At 36.5% G+C, this 22,740-nt stretch overlaps 2 protein-coding genes and 1 long non-coding RNA gene across 6 annotated transcripts in view; 2 read left to right on the plus strand and 1 right to left on the minus strand.

Annotated features, from left to right (window-relative positions):
• LOC139981966 (cyclin-G-associated kinase-like) overlaps positions 1-2,740 on the plus strand; it is a 28,974-nt gene extending 26,234 nt beyond the window's left edge. The window contains exons 23-24 of one of the 2 annotated variants that reach the window (XR_011797943.1): positions 332-889; positions 1,024-2,740. Coding sequence is in view for 1 of the 2 variants with exons in the window: in XM_071994425.1 (XP_071850526.1) it covers positions 332-481 (150 nt within the window). In the remaining variant the exon portion in view is untranslated. Of the gene's footprint in view, positions 1-331 lie in introns of both variants that reach the window. The other variant, XM_071994425.1, reaches the window with a different exon arrangement.
• Positions 2,149-20,774, minus strand: LOC139981978 (kinesin-like protein KIF15). Of its 3 annotated transcripts, none has more exons than XM_071994436.1 (19): positions 20,482-20,774; positions 18,057-18,198; positions 17,064-17,290; positions 16,370-16,509; positions 15,433-15,567; positions 14,674-14,870; positions 13,598-13,772; positions 13,296-13,406; positions 12,073-12,291; positions 11,226-11,372; positions 10,671-10,826; positions 9,948-10,072; positions 9,372-9,450; positions 8,730-8,855; positions 7,573-7,763; positions 6,437-6,607; positions 5,161-5,212; positions 4,075-4,175; positions 2,149-3,708 (listed from the first exon to the last, which is right to left on the minus strand). In XM_071994436.1, exons 2-19 carry the CDS (start codon positions 18,164-18,166, stop codon positions 3,621-3,623), a joined length of 2,550 nt encoding a protein of 849 aa, XP_071850537.1. In that variant the 5' UTR covers positions 18,167-18,198; positions 20,482-20,774; the 3' UTR covers positions 2,149-3,620. The 3 variants fall into 3 exon arrangements, with proteins under 3 accessions (XP_071850537.1, XP_071850547.1, XP_071850558.1); XM_071994446.1 differs by lacking the exon at positions 20,482-20,774 and adding an exon at positions 20,118-20,256; XM_071994457.1 differs by lacking the exon at positions 20,482-20,774 and adding an exon at positions 19,167-19,279.
• Positions 20,275-22,733, plus strand: LOC139982000 (uncharacterized). Its single transcript, XR_011797951.1, has 3 exons — positions 20,275-20,409; positions 21,730-21,902; positions 22,643-22,733. It is a non-coding gene; the product is annotated as an uncharacterized lncRNA (long non-coding RNA).
• Positions 22,734-22,740: the final 7 nt, after the last annotated feature.

Genomic DNA, 22,740 nt, shown 5'->3' on the forward strand with positions numbered 1-22,740 from the left:
AAGAGCTTGTAATTTATAGTTGAGATGTATAGTTCTGTGTTATAAACTGATATGCTAGTCAAATGTTTACTTGTTGTGGAGTTGGTTATTTACGTTTACCAAATTGTCATTCGTAAAATTCTTGTGATCGTCATGTTATTGGGGGTGTTTTCTAAACACTTCTAGGTTAGTTGTTGTACTTTAACTGTTGTGTGTGACACTTTTTATCGCTTCTTTTTATAACTGTCCGTTAAAAAGTAGAAAGAACACCGAGCCGTATAACTGCGCATTTGTGAGTAAACAACGCTAGCTTTCAAGGCGTCTTATCACTTTCTTTACTTTTGAATTGCAGGTGAAAAAATGGTATCGCAAAGCAGTTCTCTCTGTACACCCTGACAAACTGGTGGACACACCGCAAGAGTCGCTGGCGAAATTAATATTCATGGAATTAAACGATGCCTGGGCGGAGTTTGAAGACAGCGGCAGTAAATCTCTCTGCTAACGGGTGGAAAGCGGACAAATCCGTGATTTGTATAAAGTCAAGAAGATAAAAAAGTATTTAAATTGTTTACCAACTCATCCATTCATACCAGCCACTTTCAGTGTGTGATTCCTAGTATTAATATTGACAAGACCATTCCCCACTAATAAGAAGAAACCTCATCCTTTTTTGTTCCTGTAGAAAGAAAGTCATTCCATGTTGTGACCCTGGTAACATTTGAGTGCGTATAAATAGGTGTTAAACCCTTATATCTAATAACGACCATCTCCAGAGTAGAAGGTTGTGTTTACTAGAAATAACTGCCTGCCTGCCTAACTAACCCTAACGTCTCCCATGATTCGCAGCTTTGGGCTAAGATCGTGTGTAGTGTTTGCTCTTTTCGTGGGGGCATCTGTGATAGCTTGATAGGTCTAACACGGTCATGATATTTTCACATTTGGAATGCAGGACTGGTGCTGACATCTCCCATGATTCTCAGCTTTGGGCTAAGATCGTGTGTAGTGTTTGTTCTTTTTGAGGGGGCATCTGTGATAGCTTGATAGGTCTAACACGGTCATGATATTTTCATAATCACATTTGGAATGCAGGACTGGTGCTGTGGAGTGTACCAATTCAGTGAAATTGGTTTGCTTTTTTCTCGCACAGGCTATCTCCGGTGTCTTGTCTTGATAAGTAATGAAGATCTCCCGTCACAGCAGTCGTCGGTAATTTGTTGTGGAGTTGTGCAACAACAAGTTTAAAATCTTCCAAAAGAGAGTCACAATGAAAAACAAACATTAATGCTTAACCTTCATGGTGTATATATTTGCATATACAAATCTGAGCTGCAATTGTTAGGACTAGTTTATTGAAAAGTTATCATATAAAAACTAAAATCTTTTGGTGATACTAACAATAAACTCCTTCAGCTTCCTTCAGTGTGAAAAGGTAATAAGTTGAGCATATTTTAATGTCTTAATGTTATTTTAAAATTGATCTTTGCTTTTAACCCCTATGCAAACATTTGTTTTTAGTTGGGTATTTCTGTAATACAGAGGGAGTTTGTTATTGTTTTCAAAACTGAGGACAGTGTATCATTGTCACCCGTTAAATGTGTCAACTTACTCATTGGTGGTTCTGTTAACAAGGTGAGAGTCTTACTAAACAAGGTGAGAGTCTTACTAATTTAAGACACCAAACCAAAGTTTCTCACAAAATTATTTAAAAAGCTTAACCTTACCCTCACATTACGTGCCGAGTCTATTTAGTAAAAGTTTTAAGATGATGACCTTTTTTTTTTACCAGGTTTTAACTGTTGTAAAAAAAAACACTTGGATCATCTGTGTCCATCTGCAGAATGGATTGAATATTTATTGACACACCTGACATGCTGTGTCTAATTCTATATATATATATACACACATATATAGATAAAAATAGTATTTCTATCCCTACTGGGGAAGATATGAATATTCACGAACATTAAGTAAATATATAAGTACCATCTGGCAGTATCAGATCTTGGTGAGTCCTTATGCAGAATGAATCAAATATTTATTTGACACACCCAAAGTGCTGTGTCTATTCTATATATATATATATACATATAAATAATTTTTCTATCCCTATGGGGGAAAATATATATTCATGATGATTACTGATAAATATTCATGATGATTACTGTTATCATGAATATTCAGTAAAGATGTAAGTATCATCTGGCAGTATCAGATCTTGGTCAGTATTCATGTCACAAACTTTCATACTAATAAAAAACAAGAGCATATTCCTAAACGAACAATGATAATAATACTGTTTTATCTCTGCTGTGGCATCTTTATCAAGGTGTTAAAATATCTACTGGAAAAAAATAAAATAATAAAATGCCCCTCTTGGAATGTTGATGTAAATTGTTAAATATACAGCCATCCATATACACTATTCCACAATAAGACAAGTGGTACAAAAGTGGTTGCTATGTTAACAGTTTGCTACACATCCAACACTCGACTATACTGCCAGACATCACTAACTAGAGTGAACTACATATATGTTTGAATGTCTATCAAAAGATTGATGTTTTTATTACAATTATTATAATTATGTGATTATATTTATGACATAAAAATGAGATAACTTTAAAGCAATAGTAGTAAATAGCAAGAAAGCATCATGTACCATTAAGATTGAGAAGAGATCCCAAAGAGGAACTGCCAATGTTAGAATGCTTGGTACTGTTTCATCTCCTTGTCACTCTTTAATAAAACCTGTTATTATGTATCTCTTCTGTCAGTGTTCTTTTCTCCATGTCATAATATCTTCTTCGGAAGAATTAATATTCCCAATGAAATTAGGAAGAAATATATATAATATATTATACAACACCTAATTATATTCCGGCCATTTGATTGGTCAATTGCTCGTCGATTGCATGCAAAATCCGCTCTATTGCACGCTATGATGATAGAACCATGCGTTATACTTTTTTGGTAGCACTTTTTTCAATGGTAAGAGAGCAGAGAAACCTGTCTGTTCAAAACAATCTGTTGCATGAGTGCATTTTACATCCAATTATATCCAAATTTGAAGGTGTTGTATAAAACAAATAATGAATGGTTTCCATTCGCGCCTCGTTGAATGGAACAAATTACATCTTTCAACGAATGAAATATTTGCACTATTGCACGAATGGAAACCATTCATTATTTGTATAATATCTCCTTGGGGAAAGCACAGGCTGTTTTGGTTTTAGTTTCAAGTTTGGTTTGTGACCCTGATCCCTTGCATCATTTCACCGGAAAGGCTTTTGATGAAAACCACCACTGATCAAGTTGATTTCCATTGCAAGGTAAGATCTTGAACGGTTTGGAATATTTGTCATTATCACACGTACCAAATTAGTTGGACATTGAATGCAATAGCTGTTGAGTTAATGTCACTAGCCAGTTTGAAGTCAACCTTTGTTCCATCCTGGATGTAACAACAGTTCACTTGAGGGAAAAATCTAAAGGTTGTCCAAGTTTAGTCAAGTGCAATTATCTTTCGAACGAAACACAGTGGGTATGATATTATCACGTTCATCGACGGTTGGAGTGAGTTGACGGTTTGAGTTGACGATTGGAATGAGTTGATTTAATGGAGATGAATTGCTTTCTACAGATCAAAACTGAGGAAATGTTCTTGTCGGTTTGTAGTATTGATCAGTGTTACCAAGCTTGAGTCGAAGGTTGTTAATTTCCTCTCTGTACCTGTTAAGAAAAGAGAAATAGTTGAGACATTTAACCATTTGTATCGTCATCAATTCCATATTCTATCGGTCATCCATCAAGGATATCAAGTTGACATGTTTGTCTTAAAGCTAAGGAACTAGAAACATTTTTTTTAACCTTTTCTCACAAATGAAGTCACACAAAGGTTTGTTTGAGCACCACATGAAAATGGCCTCTCACTCGACATCGTCGAAAACTGTCAAATACATTGAAATCAGTTTGAAAATACTAAACTTAGCAACGAAAGGTGCATAGTTAGTGCAGAGAATTTATGTAACCTAGTCATACTTAATTGATATATTGAAAAAGTTCAATCCTTAGTTGCCAGATGATTTGTGAACTTACCTAGGAATTTCTTTCCTGATGTATCTACTGCTCTCTGCTAGTTGTTCTTCCAGGAGGGCATTACTGGCTAGTAATGAAGCTCTCTCCTTCTCAATCTCCTCCTATGTCAGGGAGAAGAAGAAGAAACTACTGTCTGATTGATTCAAATGTAACCAGTAATTGCTGAGTACATTATAATCAGTAACTTCAGACTGAAGTTACAATCTGCAACTGATCGCCGGTTTATAATTCTAACTGATAGAAATACACAGGAAGAATAAAGAGGTATAATCTTTACAAATGTTACTGTTTCATACAATTACTGGTTCATGGTGGGCAATTTATCAACCAGTTCTGTTTGTCAACCCACTGTGCCACAATCGCAACCATTCCGATTGCAAACTTGATTATAGTCTGTATAAGAATCATGGAGCAATCACCAACCACATAGCCAGCACACATAATACAAACACTGGACTATCAAACTACCGATCAATCTTGAGTATTATATATAAGACTGGAAAACTATAAACTTCAGCTTGTATGAAGCAGTGGGCAAACCTGAACAGAAAATCAGACACAATTAGAAGTAAAGTACCCATTCCATAGCATGCCACTTTAAACTTCAAGAGAATACTCTTATGAGCTATGGGAATCCAATACAAGGATCCAAATTTGAAAATCAAAAACTTTTATTTTTCAGCCAAATTGTTTTGTATGATTTTTTCAATATTTCAATACCCTTTATGATTTTTTCAAATTTTGGCCAAAATCATGACTTTTTTATTTCTTTCCAAAATAATGCGTGGAATCGGTGACACCCTTCTGATGACCTGCCAGTCAACAATAATCTCATAATCCGTCCCCATTTTGAAAATTGGACCAAGTTTTTGACAAAATGTCAAATATCATTTTCATATTTTGAGGCTTAAAATTCCATAGAATGCCATTTTTAATTTCAAGAGGATACTCCTATGAGCTATGGGTATTTCAAACGAGGATCTAAATTTCAAAACTTTTATTTTTTGGCCAATTATTTTGTAAATTTCAAAAATGTTTAGAGGCTTAAACTTCCATAAAAAAACACTTTTAACTGGATTAACTCACCTGTTGTTCTTGAAACTTGGCCTTCATAACGTCCAATGACTTATCACTAACTCTGAAATAAAATAAAACAACCAAAAGTTTCTTCTTGTTATTATATTGAGATCTGCTCAAATAGAATCTTGCTATACCTTTGCCAAATGATTGAGGGAATCAGGACTGTAGCCAGGTAGCCATTACAATGTCATATTTACTGTATTGAGCAACAACACATATTCCGGCTATCCATAAAGACCTCTGGTAAAATCAGAAAGCAGGCTCACATCTGAGACAGCAGAGACAACTTAACTAATCTTCAATCACACATTATTTTGGCCAATCATAAAGACCTAGGGTTTAGTCAGAAAGCAGGCTCACATCTGAGACAGCAGAGACAACTTAACTAATCTTCAATCACACATTATTTTGGCCAATCATAAAGACCTAGGGTTTAGTCAGAAAGCAGGCTCACATCTGAGAGAGCAAAGATATCTTAACTAATCTTCAATATTGATTTGTCAAATCATCCAAAACTTCAGGTAAAGTGATGCTATATTTGACTATTTTTTGGGCCTTAGGCAATCAGGGAGACATAAATTTGCTTCATGCAAGTGTTAGATGATTTCACACTTTAGGAACACAGGCAAGCAAACGATTGCATTTATACAGACCGATGGAAATATCTACTAGCAGTGTATATTTAAATTTAAGTAGGAGAGAATCATTGATTGAATCTGGTGGCATTAGTACCACAAAGAGATAACTGGTTGCAAGCTTTGCTCACTTAATATGGAAAGATACTAGAGCAGTGTCCTAAGCGGTCTGTTCTGTCAAATGACATCGCCAAGAAATAAACAACAAATTGAAAATTACATACAAAAATTATGCAACAGCACTGCATGCAACAAATCTTTTAAAATAGTTTTATTTTGATTGTGATGCTATAGTTATTTCAACAGACATCATTTCATATCTCAAAAAATTACATCCCTGTGTCTTCACTTATATCTAACATTCTAAAAACACACCAGTTGTGAAATCTGTATGTTTGTCTTTGTTCTTGCAAATGCTGCAATTAGGATACTATTCTTAAGTCACCTTAAACATTTAATAGATTGTACAAAATAATTTTAAAGTGTCGACCCTGCACACACTTTCGAGAAGTATAGAGTAAACTATTCTATCTGAATGGAGATTCAGTGATAATCTCTGGTCCTGATACCTTGGATACATGTCCAGAACATTCCATACTTTGATTGTTTTACCAAAGAGATGAATATGCAAAAAAATCTAAACTCACCCATCTGCTTTCATCTTATTCAGTTCATTTGTCACAGACTGGAGTTTTACTGCCAACTGTGTTAATTCTTTCCGATTACTGGATTCAAGACTGGCCTCTGATAAACTCAATTCGTATTCCTCTGGTCCAAGATCAAAGTCATTGAAATCTTCAACCTGTTTCTTGAGCATTCTGAAATAATAAAATAAAACATGAATTAAAAATCCGCAGACAATGCTCCCGCCACCCATTGCATGATGTTAATGCTATCTGAATTTATCAGCAAAGTATTACAACAGCATTATGTGGTAATGCACCATTCACCAACGGGGCAACATATCACCATGATCATGTACCCCAATGTGATGATCACAAGGGGTTAAGTACAACACCACACATCATGCTACACCATATATGCACATGACATGATGAAGTGGTAAAAACACCAATGTTACTGCACAGAACTGCTACATACTCTACCCATCATAATGTCAAGAGAACGAAGCAGCCCTACAAACCGAACAGCATCCATCTCCCCGGATCAATTACTATGATGTTGAGACAGGCTATAGAGCTGACGAGAAGAGGGGCAAGGGTGGGGCTAATAAAGGGACCCAGCGAAATATGGGATAAAGAATACTGTTTCTCATATGTCTATATATGTATCATGAATTTATGAAGTGTTTAGGAAAGAGGTCAGTGACATACTTGTCCCAGAGACTAACCGCATCCATTGGCAGAGTAGCACCATCATGTCACATATAACATCTCTCCTAGATTTTCTATGGTTTGATCAAAGAGCAAATTAGCACCTTTGTCATACCATCAATGCTCCATACACTAGTAACATGGTCCAGGGAACAAAGTAGCACCATGATCAAACACCAACTAATTTGCCAATGTTATGATCAAGCAACAACAGCAATGTTCCAGACAATCACATGATCCAGGACTAAAGTAACGACATGACCAAACGTTAATGATCCATACAACACTCATATGATGGGAGGTTTATGAAGCACCATTACCACAGAGTAACGTGTAACATATCCTTCAAGAATCGACATTGCAGGAAAGTCATAGGAATTACTCTCATTTACATACAAATCATTCCTCCTTGAGATGATCTTAATAACTGACAATGTGACGTCTCTTACCTGTATGCTACAAGGAGTTCTTCATGTTTCTTGGCCACTCTCTGTGCTTGTTGTCTATAGTTGCGGGCCGCATCGCTTAATTGTTTCTCTCGGCTACGATACGTCTGTTTCAGTTCGTCTGTAATCTGATCCACGGTTCCTCTTAAAATCTGTCCTGCATTCGGCATCTTAGAACTCTGTTCCACAAAGTTCTTTGAGACAATGACATTAAAGAGGTACTGTTAACGACTAAGCAATACGTGGAGATTATAGTGAGCAGTAAATCAACCTTAAGGCCCGGTCACACTATACCGATTTTTTATCGGAATACTATCCGATTTTCCCAGAGGATTCGAAACAGCCTGTTTTCCGTTCGGATCTTCTAGCCACAGTGATAAAGGACCTGATTTGCTATCTGTTGAGCCATTCCGATGTGGAATAGCCCTCTCCTAACTTTTGATATTGACTCCGTTTCCCTTTATCGGATAGCTATCCGATTTCTCTTCCGATTTTTATCCTTTTTCGATGTGACGTCACTTCAGAATGTAGTCAGTTCTAGAACCCCTCAGATTTGAAGTAGGCATTCGAATATTCCACTGCATTCATTACATTCACTACCACAAACCTCACTCTTCGGCCTAAAATCGGAAAAATCGGACCGTATTCCGATAAAATATCGCTGTAGTGTGACCGGGCCTTTAGTATCATCAATGTAACTGATTGTGTTGGCAATATCTCAAAGATTTGAACACAAAATATATTGTTAACTTGTCTAAGAATTACACAGCAGAAGATTATGTCCTGCACAAAGTTTGTAATTCTCAAAACCAATATCAATGCTTTAAGCATGAGACATATGGCACTTTTACAACAACTGTACATTGGCTGAGTCTAATTCATGAACAAAGATTTGAGCCCCTAATGAGTTACTGCATATCAGAATGAAAAAAAATACATACATTTACTTCAGACAAATAATGAAAAAATTTGTACTTCACCAGCTCGAACAAACAAAGTCTGTAATAATTATACACATATAAATGTAAGTTTAGTGACTCGTAAAACTATTTTTTACTTCTAAGCAGAGAAAGCTCTTTGTTTTTAACTCCATCAAAGAATCATACACCTCTTACACATCAACGTGAAAAGGCGCATATTCATGAATAATTAAGACTCACAGTGACATCGTCGAGATATTTTTGAAGTCTTCTCCTGTGTTCACTATTCTTCTCTTTAATCTGAAGATGAAGACTACTAATCTCTCTCCCCATCTCCTTTCCTTCCTCTTTCTTCATCATTAGTTCCTGTAAATGATACAACTTGAAGATAGATGAGGGTAATCTTGGACATATGATTCAGCAAATGTTTATATCTGAATCAAGCTAATATGCCAACGATACACTTCCATGATATTTATGGGCCTTATTTTTTTACATATCAAACTCAGTTTGAACACTGATATTACAAGCCTTCTATTTCAAACTTATGGTGCTAGTATAAATTCTTCCAACCAGAAATTAAGTGCTTCTCATATAATGTGATTTTATTTTTTATTTTTTATAATCATACATAACAGTTATTTCTATACATTGCTTCCAACAGAAGCCAACACACTATGCTGGTTTCACATTGCAAGGACACCAGATAAATCTGGTGAAGAATTTTTTCCAGAAAATGTCAGTGCCCAAATGATCTTCAATGAGCTATAGGGAAAGTCAGGACCTATCCAAAATTTACCAATCTTACCAATCTCCTATGCAGATTGAGTTTCAAAGTCAATAGCACGGCCATTGCATTAAAGTTCCATAATAACAACCTACCACTTCCTGTTGGGCTAATTTTCTCTGGGCGTCAAGAGCTTGTACCTTGGATTTCTGAACGCTATCGTTTAACATCTTACTGCAAATGAGTAATGAAAATGTAACGTGTCAGGAATCTTTGCTACAGTATGTATTAAAAATACTAAACTGTATTTAAATTAAAGTAAAGAAGGACAAAACTTAGGAAACTTATCAGAATTCAAAAGATGCTTTTAGCTAGCTTGAAAGAATCAATATGGGGTTATTAAGAGGCCATGAAGGTTGTGGTACTAGTTCTTCTCTTAAATGATCCTGCTTACAGTTCAACGTTAACTGGTACTAGAAAATGTAACCAAATCAGCATCGGGAAATGAGAATCGTACCAAAACGTGATGCAAGAGTTAAAAAAAAGCGAGGTTGTAACAATGAACTCAAGAGTGCAGGTGGTCCTGTGCTCAACCAAACCAACCCTAACTTAGGGGTATTCATAATTCTTGAGCATTCATCAACGTTCTTAACACCTCATGTGAAACAAGTTTAACTCAAACACCCTTTTCAATATCATATTCAAAATGGTTTTTCGTGCGATCTACTCACATCTGGTTTTCAAGAGTAGTCTGCTGTTGCTCGTAAACCATCTTCATCTTCTCAGTCTCTCTCCTGAATTGTCCCTTATCACCAGAGAGGATGCCTGCACGGTCCCGGACTGGAACATCATTTACCTTTACCAATGAAATTTAAGAGAAAAAAATTAACGTTAGAAAAGGTTTAGTAGCAAAAAATGTTTAAACTGGCCTGGCAAATTCAATTCTGTGAAACATTGACTTGCTTTGTGTCCTATGCATCATGTTTCCCCCATCCTGTACATGACACTCATACAGTACCTTCTCTACCCCCCTCCCCCTCAGCTAAATCTTTACTGTAAACTTGATGGACAGCGATGGTATATGGAAATGAAACCGCTTTGCTTTGTTTACTGGTAGTAAAGCAGTTTAGAAATCAGTACAAGAGGTTTTGAACTGAAAAGCTAAGACCAGTTGTCACAGGTTACCAATCTTACATGGTTTTCAAATAAAGACAAGCTGCTGGCTGCTTAGGCATCATGTCAATAAAGAAAAGTGGCAGCCCATCCTAAAATCCTGTCGTAGCAAGCCTGAATTAAAAATCAAACCATAGAACCTACCTCTTGCAGACCAGCAGTGCCTTTTATGTAATATGCAGAATACAAACTATTAGGTCTTACGCTGTCTGGCTGCAGTGATGCTGCAGACCCACCTCAGCGTCTGACGCGGTTCCTCACAAATACCGGGTCTGACTTACCTTTTCACGATCTGCTGCGAGGCCGAGGGCTATGTCCTTTATCTTCCTCAAATCTTCCGTTTCTGAATTCTTGAGATTTCCTTGTTGCTGTAGGAGGGCTACCTCTGCGTTGAGGAGATTCAGCAATTCCATGCCTAACTCCCGGTTTCTTTTCACCTTAAATCAGGATAGAAGATTATGATGTAGGAATTGTATGAGAACAATATTTCTCTGTGTGTCCTGTGTGAATCTCAATCTGATTTTGTAAGGTTTTAGAGAGGTGACCGGCAAAAATGAGTGTCCGGTTGAATAGACCGGGCAATGAAAACAGTTCCTTTAATACTTACAGAGTAGAAAGTTAAAAGGGAAATATTTCTTTGAGTTCTAATCTATAATAAATATATATCATTAAAACATATAAATATTACCGTAATGGGGCACATTTTTAAGAAAAGCCTTCACAAAGACCTCTCTAAGATGAATCACTTAACAATTTTAAAACTTTCAAAACCTTCTACTTAAGTCTTTTGACCTAATGGGTCAAATAAATGTTATCTATGTGTCGATCTCACGTACCTCTAGGTCATGTTTTCTGATTAGTCCTGCATAGTTGTCCTCCAGTTCAGCATACTGCATGGATAAGTTATGAGTCTGACTAATGTTACCTGCGGCTCGCCGACGATCAATCCTCTCTTGTAACAGCTGGCTTTCACATGACATTAACTGAAAAGTACAAAGTAAGTATTTAGGATAAAAGCAATGTCAGGGACATAGAGAAAAAATATATATTCTGGTAAAAAAACCAATCCAATAGTAAAATTTATCTTTCATTAGTTAGGTGACTATGTTTTAGCTTCAGGGGCATGGATGGGGTGACCTGTGGGCAGGGAAGGGCATAGTTCCCCACCTCCATCACCAATCCAGGGAAAACATTCAGTCGAGCGCTGTTGTAACAATTCAAGTGTATTTATTATTAGTAGTACAAACTTGTGCTGAGACCTAATTTATAGTATAAATATGCCTCCAGAAATGCACCATTGACTTTGTATTTTTTCTGGGGGAACCCCAAGAACCCCTTCATGAGAACCCCCTAAAGACTACACCACCACCCTCTACTTTGACAAATCCTTGATCGGCCGCAGGACCTTCCATAAAGGTCCATGCTCTTACCTTAATCAGTTGGGGGGGGGGGGGTGCATGCCACAGCTTAGGTTGGCAGCACTTTCAATCCTCCCTTTTCTGAGCTTTCACAAAAACAATTATACATTTGGCCAAACTTATCAAGCAAAGAAATAGAAAACATTATCTTTAAAAGATTGTGTGTATATAGCCCAAAACCCTCCAACAAAAGACAAGAACGGTTTAATCTTATGTTCACTTTTGACAATTAATCACAGCGTACTAGCCATGAGCAGTGCCTTACCTTGTTTTTAAGTTCAAAGTTTTCTTGGTGTAGCCCATCTCGGTGGTGGCTGTTTTCGATCTTGAAATCCACGAGGGATCTTGACGCCCTTAGCCTTTCCTCCTCGCTAGAGATGAGTCTGCTGGAGAGGTCTTCCTTCGCAGCAACGACATCGCTGAACTGATTCTCAAGACGATCTAATTTTCTGGACAGATATTGGTTCTCCATCCTCAACCTTGACTGAAAACAAGAGGATAGGATATCACAAATAACTAAAAGATCAAATGTTTTCACTGATTAAAAAAGCCACAATGTTCTCTCTCTTTGGTGAATACGCACAAAAAACAAAGACATCAGCGATGTATTTTGACTCCTTTTTAATAAAGTTTGTTGATCACGGATTGGTTAAATTAACGAGGAATTTTGGAGAAAAGTATAGTCTGTCTTTGACAACAGCTTGGTTAATGTAACAAATTGGTCCACCTCATCTTTGTTTGTCTTAAAGGTCAGATAACATTTGTTTCATTAATCTGTTATAATTTATGTTTTTCCTATATGCCAAATTCTTGTAAAACATCACAGTGATGAGTATGAGTTATACTTACGATGCTGTATAGAATTCCACATCTGTAGCACATTATTTTAAAATTTCAAACTTTCCTTCCAAGTTCCTTTGACAACCACTCATGAAATGCTTATATATTAACATCACCAGAAGTTTGCCCATAACTTTAATAACCATCTGATGCTCTTGTCCTGGTTCCTGGCTTTATAAATCCTTAGCCTGAGGATATCCTTTCCATTTAATTCCTACCCTAAGCATATACTTCCCTTTTTCCTGTCACACTAAAGGTGTCATTTCCCTTTATAGCAATCATATGAATGTTCTTGCTTCATTATAGGGGGAATAATTTAGAGTTCAAAAGTTTGTGTAGCAGTTTTGAAGGCTTTCAACTTTGTCTCTTGTTGTGAAGTACTATGGTTTCTGTGTGCAAAAACTGATGTACATCTTTGCACTTGTTTATAGCAATTTGATCAATTTGTATAGCATTCTGCCATGCGAACACTGGATAACTTACTCCCTGTTATACCATCTATGGTATGCTGTTGATTACTAACAGTGACCATAAGTATGCCCTCCTTTATGTAACAACAATGAATAAATCTGATTGTAAAAAAAGGAATTTTGTGATGGTTTCCTTAAAGTACTCTCCACAGATATGTAGGTAGTTTATTCTACCTACCACTTCCGCTTCATTTCCTGGTGGATCCCTATTAACGGTCATCTGAGAAGATTGCGCCCCAAGTCTTCTCTGCAAGCTCAGTTGCCTGGCCCGCATGCCTCCAATTAGCCCCTTAATGAAATGAAAGAAGATACGCAGGTCCTTTAAAACCTGGCATTTTGGGGTTTGATTTATCAGAACAAATTCATATTTTGTAAAGAGAAATTCTTCATGTCATTGAACATAGTATATTGCTACTAAATATGTAACGATCAGAAATAATGTAAACGAGTGACTTATTTTCGAACACATAGTCAACTAACCTGAGCAGCGACATCATTTAATATAAAATAATTCTTCACTTGGGAAAGAAGACTTGAAAATTGCAACAAATTTCTGACGCTCGTTTCAGTGGATGTCGGTTTAAAATGAACCATCACTTTCGTCTTGGAATTTCCTCCAAACGAATCTTGAAGGAGATTGACAGCTTTGGACTCACTGACAAAATAAAATAGAGAAAAAAGCAAAATAAGACAACCTTAAATGTATAATTAAAATTAGAGCACCTCACTGCTGTGACTAAAGTTTATAAGATCCCAGAACATATCTGTCATGGATATGGTCAGAGACCTAAAATGACTTGCAACATCAAAAGGCACAAAAGGCAAAGTATTTCTTTCAATGAAGTTTGCGACCAAACCCTGTATCAGTTGGGTCGGTATTGTCCAAACGACCTCTTGATCAGAACTCTCAATTGTTACCTTGTTCTGATACCTAGCTAGAGAAATTCCATTGTAAATTTAACATTGAATAGGTATTGTAACTGAAGTGACGTGAATGAACCTTTGAGAGTATTGGGTTAATTAATAGCATTAGGACTAATTTGTAAGCAAACTCTTGTCTCTTTTATTTTCATTTGTTTATCATAAATCTGTTACTGTATCTAGAAATATCACTGTTACTCTGTAATGGACATAATAACTTGTCTACTGTGTATGCATACATTATTCTGAGGGAGTATTAGGGCCAGTCTGCCAATGACATACTGCCTAATTTCTCAAGTCTTTTTATTTTCCTTTGATTATCATAAATCTGCTAAAGTATCTGTAAATATTGTTGTAACTCTGCATAGACATGGTCACTTAACTATCGAGTATGCATGTAAGTTAGCATGAGGGAGTATTAAGGCCTAACAATCTGCTACAGTATCTGTAAATATTCATTGTATTCATGTTTGGGCATTGTAACTTACAGTAACTACTGTGTATGCATATATGAGTCAGTCTGAGGGAGTATTAGGCCAGTTTGACCAAAGCATACTGACGAAATTTCTCAGAAAATGCAGTTGTTTTATTTTCTTTCTCTTTTAACATAAATCCACAGACCGCATTTCACCAACCTGAAGTCTACACCTTCAGTTTCATCCGGTGACCTACTAAGGTTATCCAACAGTTTTTTCATCGCATTTAAAGTTTTATCAATCTGTTTCTCATCATCCCTCCTTGATTCTTGACCGTCTGTTTTGAAGCTATTGAAGGCCGGTAGTTCTACCAGAGTCAAGAAACTACGATGAGGAAAGCCAAACTGGTTGTTATCCTTCAAAGCAAGAAAAAAAATCACATTTTCATCTGAGACCTGTTGAGGTATAAAAAAACTATACAGATGGTAACTCCAGAAGAGAGCAATGCCAAAATGAGTTGATGTGGGCTGAGAAACTTATCTGCAAAGAAAGCATTATCAACATTAATTTCTTTCATTAATTTTTGTTCAGTTGATTTCAAATCCAACAGAATTCATTTCCAGCATAATGTAAACAGAAAATAAAAAAACATTTAAAGAATAAAAAATTCACATTGAGTTTTCAGCCTGTGATATTAAAAGTTCCTTAACAGCTCAATTTTCCCCAAAGATATTACAACAGCTAAATCCAGAAATAAAGTTCAGCTTCTGGCAAAAGCTTTTTTTTCCATTTGTAGATAGCTTATGATACTTCAAAAGTTCAAGATATAAACTTAATGCCATAAGCTTTCTATTTTCCCACCAACCTCTGAAAATAATTGTATGTCCAATCTTAGTCTTTTATCCAGGTCAAAGAGGGAAAACACCTTTTGTTGTGAATACGATGTTACATTAAAAGAAAATGAGATGGTCTAATTACTGTTACGGCCTCAAATTGAATGATAACTGTGCCTTTATCTTCATTGTCTGAATGGCTGTTTGTTCTCCGGTTCCAACCGTTCTTCAGATTCATGAAAATGTGATCCTCGTCAGCGACTGGTATACTTGTTGCATTCTGTGTAGAAAATAATAATTTAAATATTAAGACTAAATGCATTGCTAAAGTAAATAACAAATATGTAAATGCATCAAAGTATAATAACCGAATGGTTAGCTTTAGACTAAGGCCTACTTGGCAGAGCCAAATTAATATTTAATGCAAATTAAGTTTTTATCTAAATAACAGAATGTCTGTCATCAATGGACCATTCTGGCTGAGGGTGCAAGTTTTAATCAACACGAAATGATCGAATGATGAGTGTATGACTTATTCAGTGATTTCCCTTGCAAAATATCTGAGGGAAAAAAGAAGCAATTGAAAAGCTTCTTTTGTGGGGAAAAGTGCACAAATCCGTAGAAAGATGTGTTAAATTTTAATAATGGTTTTATAATGACTGTACACAGCCAATGATGAAACTGTTGACAAAGACATGTGCACAACATGCTGTGACACCAATATCTCCAAATATATTTGGCAAGGCCCAGATTTAAGTTCTGTAGATGAGATCAATGTATGCAACACCAATATCAATACATGTTTCATCCTCTATCCAGCAAAACACTTATTTGAAGACCTTTGCAATGTGAGCAACATCACTATGACAACAACATCACCGAATATATGATAAAGGCAAAGCTCATGGAGAAATCTGCAGAGCTGATGATAACGTAAGCAGCCCCATAGTGACAACGACATCATTATATATCACCCCTGTAGCAAAACCACACGGGTGAAGCTTCTCACAATTTACAAGTAACACCATAGTAACACCGACGTATATCACATGGTGTATGGCTATGAAGGGGTCAATACTTACTTTTACATGGAACCAGTCTTTTGAAGTACATCCCAATTCTCCTGGTTGACTTGTTGGTTTAAGAAGGTCTTTTACCACTTCTTTATATACTTCGTACAATTTCATATGAACAGCAATACTCGGTAATGACGTTAGCACTCCTGTGGAAGGAACACAGCCAGCAAACATGAAATGATTTATCATCATTCATTTAAAATCTACTATTAAAATCTACTTTTAAATTCATTTAAAATCTACATTTAAAATCTACTGTTTTCTATTGTCTTTCAATTTTACCATCTTATTTTACTCAAACTTGATATTTTTTTTGTTGAGAAGTATGGTCCCTTTTTCTGCAGATCTAGTGTAATGTCCGAAATGAAGTAAAGTTTACACCGCCTGTCAATTTTGTATTAAATTACAAATGCTACAATCCAAGACCTTTATGTCAAGGAAGTTACATACATTTCCAGTATACTAAGAAAATTACTGTTTCTAACAACAAAATTTTAAAGTTGCACATTCAATATTTGCAACTGGTAGTAGTGTTTGGGGATAGGTCACATGATAAAGACATGAACAAGATGAGTGAAAGACTTTGTTTACATCTATGTGAGTAGAGTAAACTTCATTAAATTTTCGCAAAGAACAAACCAACTAATCCTGATCGTCAAAGTATATATAGCAACAAAGCAATGAAACCAATAGGTCTTACCTTCTGCACTTTGTTTTATGTTCTGCAATAAATCTTGAATTGCAAAATGAGTGACTCCATTCTGACTTTGACTGTCACCAAGCAAGGTGAAACTCCTCCCAGACTGGCTCTCCCCCAAGCAAAAGAAAGAGAGATTATAGCCTGTCAGGAAGAGGTCCACCATTTGAGCTAAGCAGGTCTGGTACAAGTCTCTATTTGAAAAATCAGCATCAAACCATTCACTGAAACTGTGACAAAGAAAAAAAAATGGATATTAAAGCTGTATAGTGTGTGGCTCATGAGGAGATGATGCTTACTACCCATGCAAGATTGAAAACATATTACTGTAGGAACAGAGTGGTGAATTTAAAACCCAGCAATATAAAATTATTAGTATGTACAGTAAGAACTGTGATAGAGCGGGTACACACAGGGTTCAGAGGGCTTAAGCTAAGACTGCAAATCTCTTTCCCTTTATTCATCTGTGTGCATGTACTGTACATACTGTACATGTGTATGCGAATTTGTGTGTACACTGGGGAGGGAGAAAGGTGGGAGATGTTTTTCTTCACAAACTATATACAGTACTGTTTTTGCTTAACGCCCGTTGAAAATTTTTTAACGATCGTCAAATTTCGATAAAAATCCATAAAATTCCAGGTGCCGATATAGACTACTTGAGAATTTTTCAACGATTTTACGCGATTTTCAACGTTCCGCGAAGCCACAGTTTGACCTCGCATTTCGTTGAAAATACATTTTCAACGCATCGTTGAAAAATCAACGAACGCAGTGACTTAAAATCCCAATCGTTGAAAATCGATAAATTTCGATAAAATGCGATAAATTTTGATAAAAATCGTCGAAATTTGTGGAATTTTTTTTCAACGAATTTAAACGGGCGTTAAGCGAAACAGTACTGTAATTGTAATAAATTGGTATATCCAGCAAAGAGAAGAGTCACTTGAATACAATTCCCTTCTAAGTGGTTACAAGAATTTACATTTAAATTACCTGTGAGATGTTTCAGCCACTTCCACAGTGTTCTCCAAAACTTTAAACACAGGGTTGCCAGTCTCTCCCCTTAACAGGGGGCGAATCCTTCCAAAAACTTCAATGTTCATTTTACTTGTCTGTCGTCACACAGGACCATGTTCTGGTCAACAAAACAAGACACAAATTGGAATAATTAGTACGTATTAATACATGTTTATGTGGAGAAAGAACATTAATGTTGATGTGAAGGAAATAAGTCAGTTAATTTTGTGCATCATTGCTATATTTAAACACCAAAGTGAAATAATATAGAGAAGGCAAAATAACTTGAAAAATCTATAAAGCTCTGTCCAATAATGATACATCACTTTAACAACCTGTTATTTATGTTCCGTGTACAGAACATTTAAAGTAAAAATTCATAGGCTAGCCTATTTCTATGTTTTGAAAGTATAGTCAGTATTGCGAAGTTCGGCATACTGCGAAGTTCGGACCACCCTAAGAAATACACGATTTCACCATGAAAACCTACAGGAAGAGCCAAATTTCACCAAAAAGTACGAAGCTACAGTTATTTTCTCTCCAAAATGACCCGTGTGCAAGAAATTACTTACATATTTGTCAATAAAATGACGAAGATCTATGAAGTCTGTTATAATAACTGAAAGAGCAACTGCGCCACCAATTTTATCACCAGCGCCACACTGTAGGTTGCGTGTCCGAACTTCGCAATACTCTAGCAAAGAAATACAGTTCCACAATCGCGAAGAATCTTCTTGGAAAACAACGTGAAAACAGTTTGCAGGAAAGAAAGTTTGGCCATGTATCGTACTATAACAAAATTCTCCCACCATTTGAAGTATATTTTCAGGTGATTTATACCAGAAGATTTAGTTTTGGGGTGTTTTAAGTCTTAAGTGGCCGAACTTCGAAGTCACCATCCTACTGTAACAAAAACCTGCCCACCAGAGTCCAACAACAAATGCAACACAAATAAATACAATTGAGGATTTAAAGCTCTTTGCCAACAATTGCTTAAAACAAAATACTGTAGATACAGTTAGGAATGTAGCATCTACTCTTTGAACTAAAGTAAATTACAGAACTGTGGACATAAATTCAACTCACATAATTAAGTAGGCTTTAGAACCTGACCCACTCATGCCCTGTAGCCAGGACAGCTCTAAACTATAAATACTACATAATCAAGCAGACTTTGTCCTGACCACCTTGGAATAAAACAACAGCTATGAAAGAAACTGTAGGATGGTGACTTCGAAGTTCGCCCACTTAAGACTTAAAACACCCCAAAACTAAATCTTCTGGTATAAATCACCAGAAAATATACTTCATATGGTGGGAGAATTGTGTTTTAGTACGATACACCGCCAAACTTTCTTTCCTGCAAACTGTTTTCACGTTGTTTTCCAAGAAAATTCTTCGTGATTGTGGAACTGGTATTTCTTGCTAGAGTATTGCGAATTTCGGCCACGCAACCTACAGTGTGGCGCTGGTAAAAATTGGTGGCGCTGTTGCTTTTTCAGTAATTATAACAGACTTCATAGATCTTTCGTCATTTTATTGACAAATATGTAAGTAATTTCTTGCACACGGGTCATTTTGGAGAGAAAATAACTGTAGCTTCGTAATTTTTCGTGAAATTGGCTGTTGCTATAGGTTGTCATGGTGAAATCGTGTGTTTCTTAAGGGTGGCCGATTTTCGCAGTATGGCGAACTTCGCAATACTGACTATACTACAAAGTATGCCTAGGCTAGGCTGATGTAGCTCCATCATGGCTAATAGGACTCCCCTGTAATAACTAATATACATAGCAGTTTCCAATTTGTTTCCCTTCATGGTGCTACAATGTACAGTACTAGCTGATGCTTGCAGCAAGCCTTAGCACATCGATGAAATATAGCTTTATCATGCGAAGCTGTCAGTAGTCAATTATTTCCCTGAAATGACTTTGCCATCAACCTGCTTAACTGTGTGCCGAGGCCTAGTAGTAACTCTGTAGCCTAAGTTAGGCTACCTCAACCCAGAGCCATAATCAGAAATAACCTGTCTAGCCATACCTTTGCGTTACACTAAAGCCCGGGTCCCATTTACGCAACAAAAGATTAAACTTTCAACAAAATCGCGCTTTCTCGGTATCAACTTTCGACATAACTGTTCTATTCCCACACGCACAACTCCCTAGCAACCAATGTTCTCAACAAGCTTGCTTGCAAAGTGCAATATAGGCCTAGGGCTTAGTCCTACAGTATAAGGGTCTCTAGTCTAGCCTAGCCTCAACACACAAACTTGTATAATATGGAGTATCGTCAGCATCTGTGATGGTGGTATATTCTCTGCTAAAGCATAAAAGTAAGTCAAAACACTCTTGCTCGAATAGTCTCAAAAAGAGGCTACAGTTTGACAGTAATTATCATAACATACCTCCGGAGCTGCAAGACAGCGATCGCACAGCGATAGAATATACCCAGGCCTGTACTATAGTCAACAGATGTACGTATCACGGAAGTTCAGTTTCGTCACATCGTAAATGTAGTTTCTCCTCGAAAGCAAAAGAGGGATTCTCACTGTAGGGAGAGATTCCGGCAGCACAGAAATTGGCAATAACCTCCGATTTCTACAGTATCTCGGCTCAAGGAATGTTGTTAAATACAATTGACAAACAGTAGACCTACTCTGGCTCGTCGAATTGGGGTTTCTCCAAGGGCCTATGGAGAGCGGGGGTGGGGGTGGCGGCGATTGGACATGGCAAGACAAGGTTGGTACTGGTCTAGGAAACTGTTTCTCACTTTTCTTCATGAAACACTGGGTGTATTATTCAGAAGCAGCATAAGTTTGCTGATTCCATTTGGGGTGTGAGTGCAAATTTACTGCAATCAGCATTTTCCTGAAAAATGTATTACTTCTTAGCTGAAATAGACGTACCTTAATCAGTATGAAATAATTTTTACGACCCAAAATAGACATTGCTGGTATCAGACTTCACATGCCAAATTTCCCTGTAGTACCTATGTACAGGATTACAGATCTGGCATTCAGGTCCGAGATTCGTCTTACAGAACTTTTATTTAGGTTCTAATTTATAGGTGGTCATGGGGCCAAATTTGTATCGCAAAAACGATCATAATCCAAACGTTGGCAAAAAACATAATGAAAAGCAGTCACAAACAAGTTCATATGATTCTTTATAGAATGCATTTATTTCCATCTGTTGCACTTCAAAATATATTACACACTTATTTTCCTGTAAAACCATCCCAGCATACAACTGATGTTGAAATTCAGTGTCATGCATTTACCAGCTTCACATGGTGTGATTCCATCCTTTTTCACTGATAAGTAGTCAAATATGCCAAAAAAAGCTAATATTCATTTCGGAAAAATTCTCCTTAACTTTTTAAAATGGTTTGTTTTTTTCAATACTTTTTACTATGAAGGACACGCATGTTAAAGCTACTTGTCACATAGAAAGCCTCTAAACACTGGATACCGTACCTCTTTAAAGGATGATTCCTACCAAAAACTTCATATATTGTGAAATCCCTTATCCTGGAAGTCCCATCCTCTTAATTGCCAGAAGTTTCCATTCTAGTCTGAACTATCCTTTTTGATGCCGTATTGATGTAAGAATGTTCAACTTCACAATATTTTAATTTTTTTGCTTTTGCACAGGTGATGCATACCCGAGACTTGCAGTTTGCATTTAGTGTGCCCCACCACAGTTTGCATTTAGTGTGCCCGACCACAGTTTGCATTTAGTGGGCCCTACAACAGCATTTCAAAGTTTATCCCAGAAGTCTGTGAAGCACTGTACCATTCATTGGCTCAAGGATGACCAGCTGAAGGTAACTTCGATCATAAAAGTCTGTCTTCTTCAATGTTTTCACTTGAAAGCATAGTCTGAGCAGGGAGTTGTTATTTGAAAGGAGAGACAATTGCAACAATTTTTTTGAGGCTAACTAGTTAGTAAACACAATATCTCAAGAGAGAAAGATATGATGAATCGCATATTTGACATGTGGATGTCCCATATTAAGTAGAAGACCCCTACAGATTTTGTAAACACCAGGCATGGGGTGATTACATGTGAAATGTAACAGCACAGATTGGAGATACCCATGCCATAGAAAATGGAATGATTAAGTCCTAACTTAGTTATTATCTAAATGTCTGGACACATACCTTCAGTAATCTAAAAATAACAATTCCATCTTCTGAACTTTGCAGCAAAAACATTGAACAATAACAGCTGATGACCAGCATAAAGCACCAAGCTTTACCAGTTGACATTCTTATTCTTATTAAAGTTTAATACTCTGATGCACTTAACAAATACATATAGCACAATCCATTTCACTTTCTGTGTCATGGCAGCAACAAAACAGAGAATGTGAAAGCCAATGGTTACTGTTTGCAGACTTTATTAAGAAACTCTGCAATTAAGCAGAGATAACTTACACTTAATTCTGTCATATCTTGTAGTCTGTGCAGTCTGGGAGTTTAATTACTAGAAAATAATTTACAAATTTTTATTGCTATATATTCACTTGCAAATCATAGATCAATATGTTTGATGTCCATACAGCAGAAGATATGAATCAAATAGCCGAGACAGACTCCTAAAGCTGTTAACAGCTAGATCGCTATAGGCATGCTATACCTGCCTTACACAAGAGGTGAGGA

Source organism: Apostichopus japonicus, chromosome 2 (genome assembly GCF_037975245.1).
Source record: "Apostichopus japonicus isolate 1M-3 chromosome 2, ASM3797524v1, whole genome shotgun sequence".
Classification (NCBI taxonomy): Eukaryota; Metazoa; Echinodermata; class Holothuroidea; order Aspidochirotida; family Stichopodidae; genus Apostichopus; species Apostichopus japonicus.

Bases quoted from the DNA above. Each gene is read 5' to 3' on its own strand.
- LOC139981978 (XM_071994436.1), bottom strand. From the start codon at position 18,166: ATGAACATTGAAGTTTTTGGAAGGATTCGCCCCCTGTTAAGGGGAGAG. The intron at 7,764-8,729 runs GTGAGTCTTAAT...ATTGTCTCAAAG, and splicing joins AATATCTCGACGATGTCACT to AACTTTGTGGAACAGAGTTC. The intron at 6,608-7,572 runs GTAAGAGACGTC...TTATTATTTCAG, and splicing joins GAACTCCTTGTAGCATACAG to AATGCTCAAGAAACAGGTTG.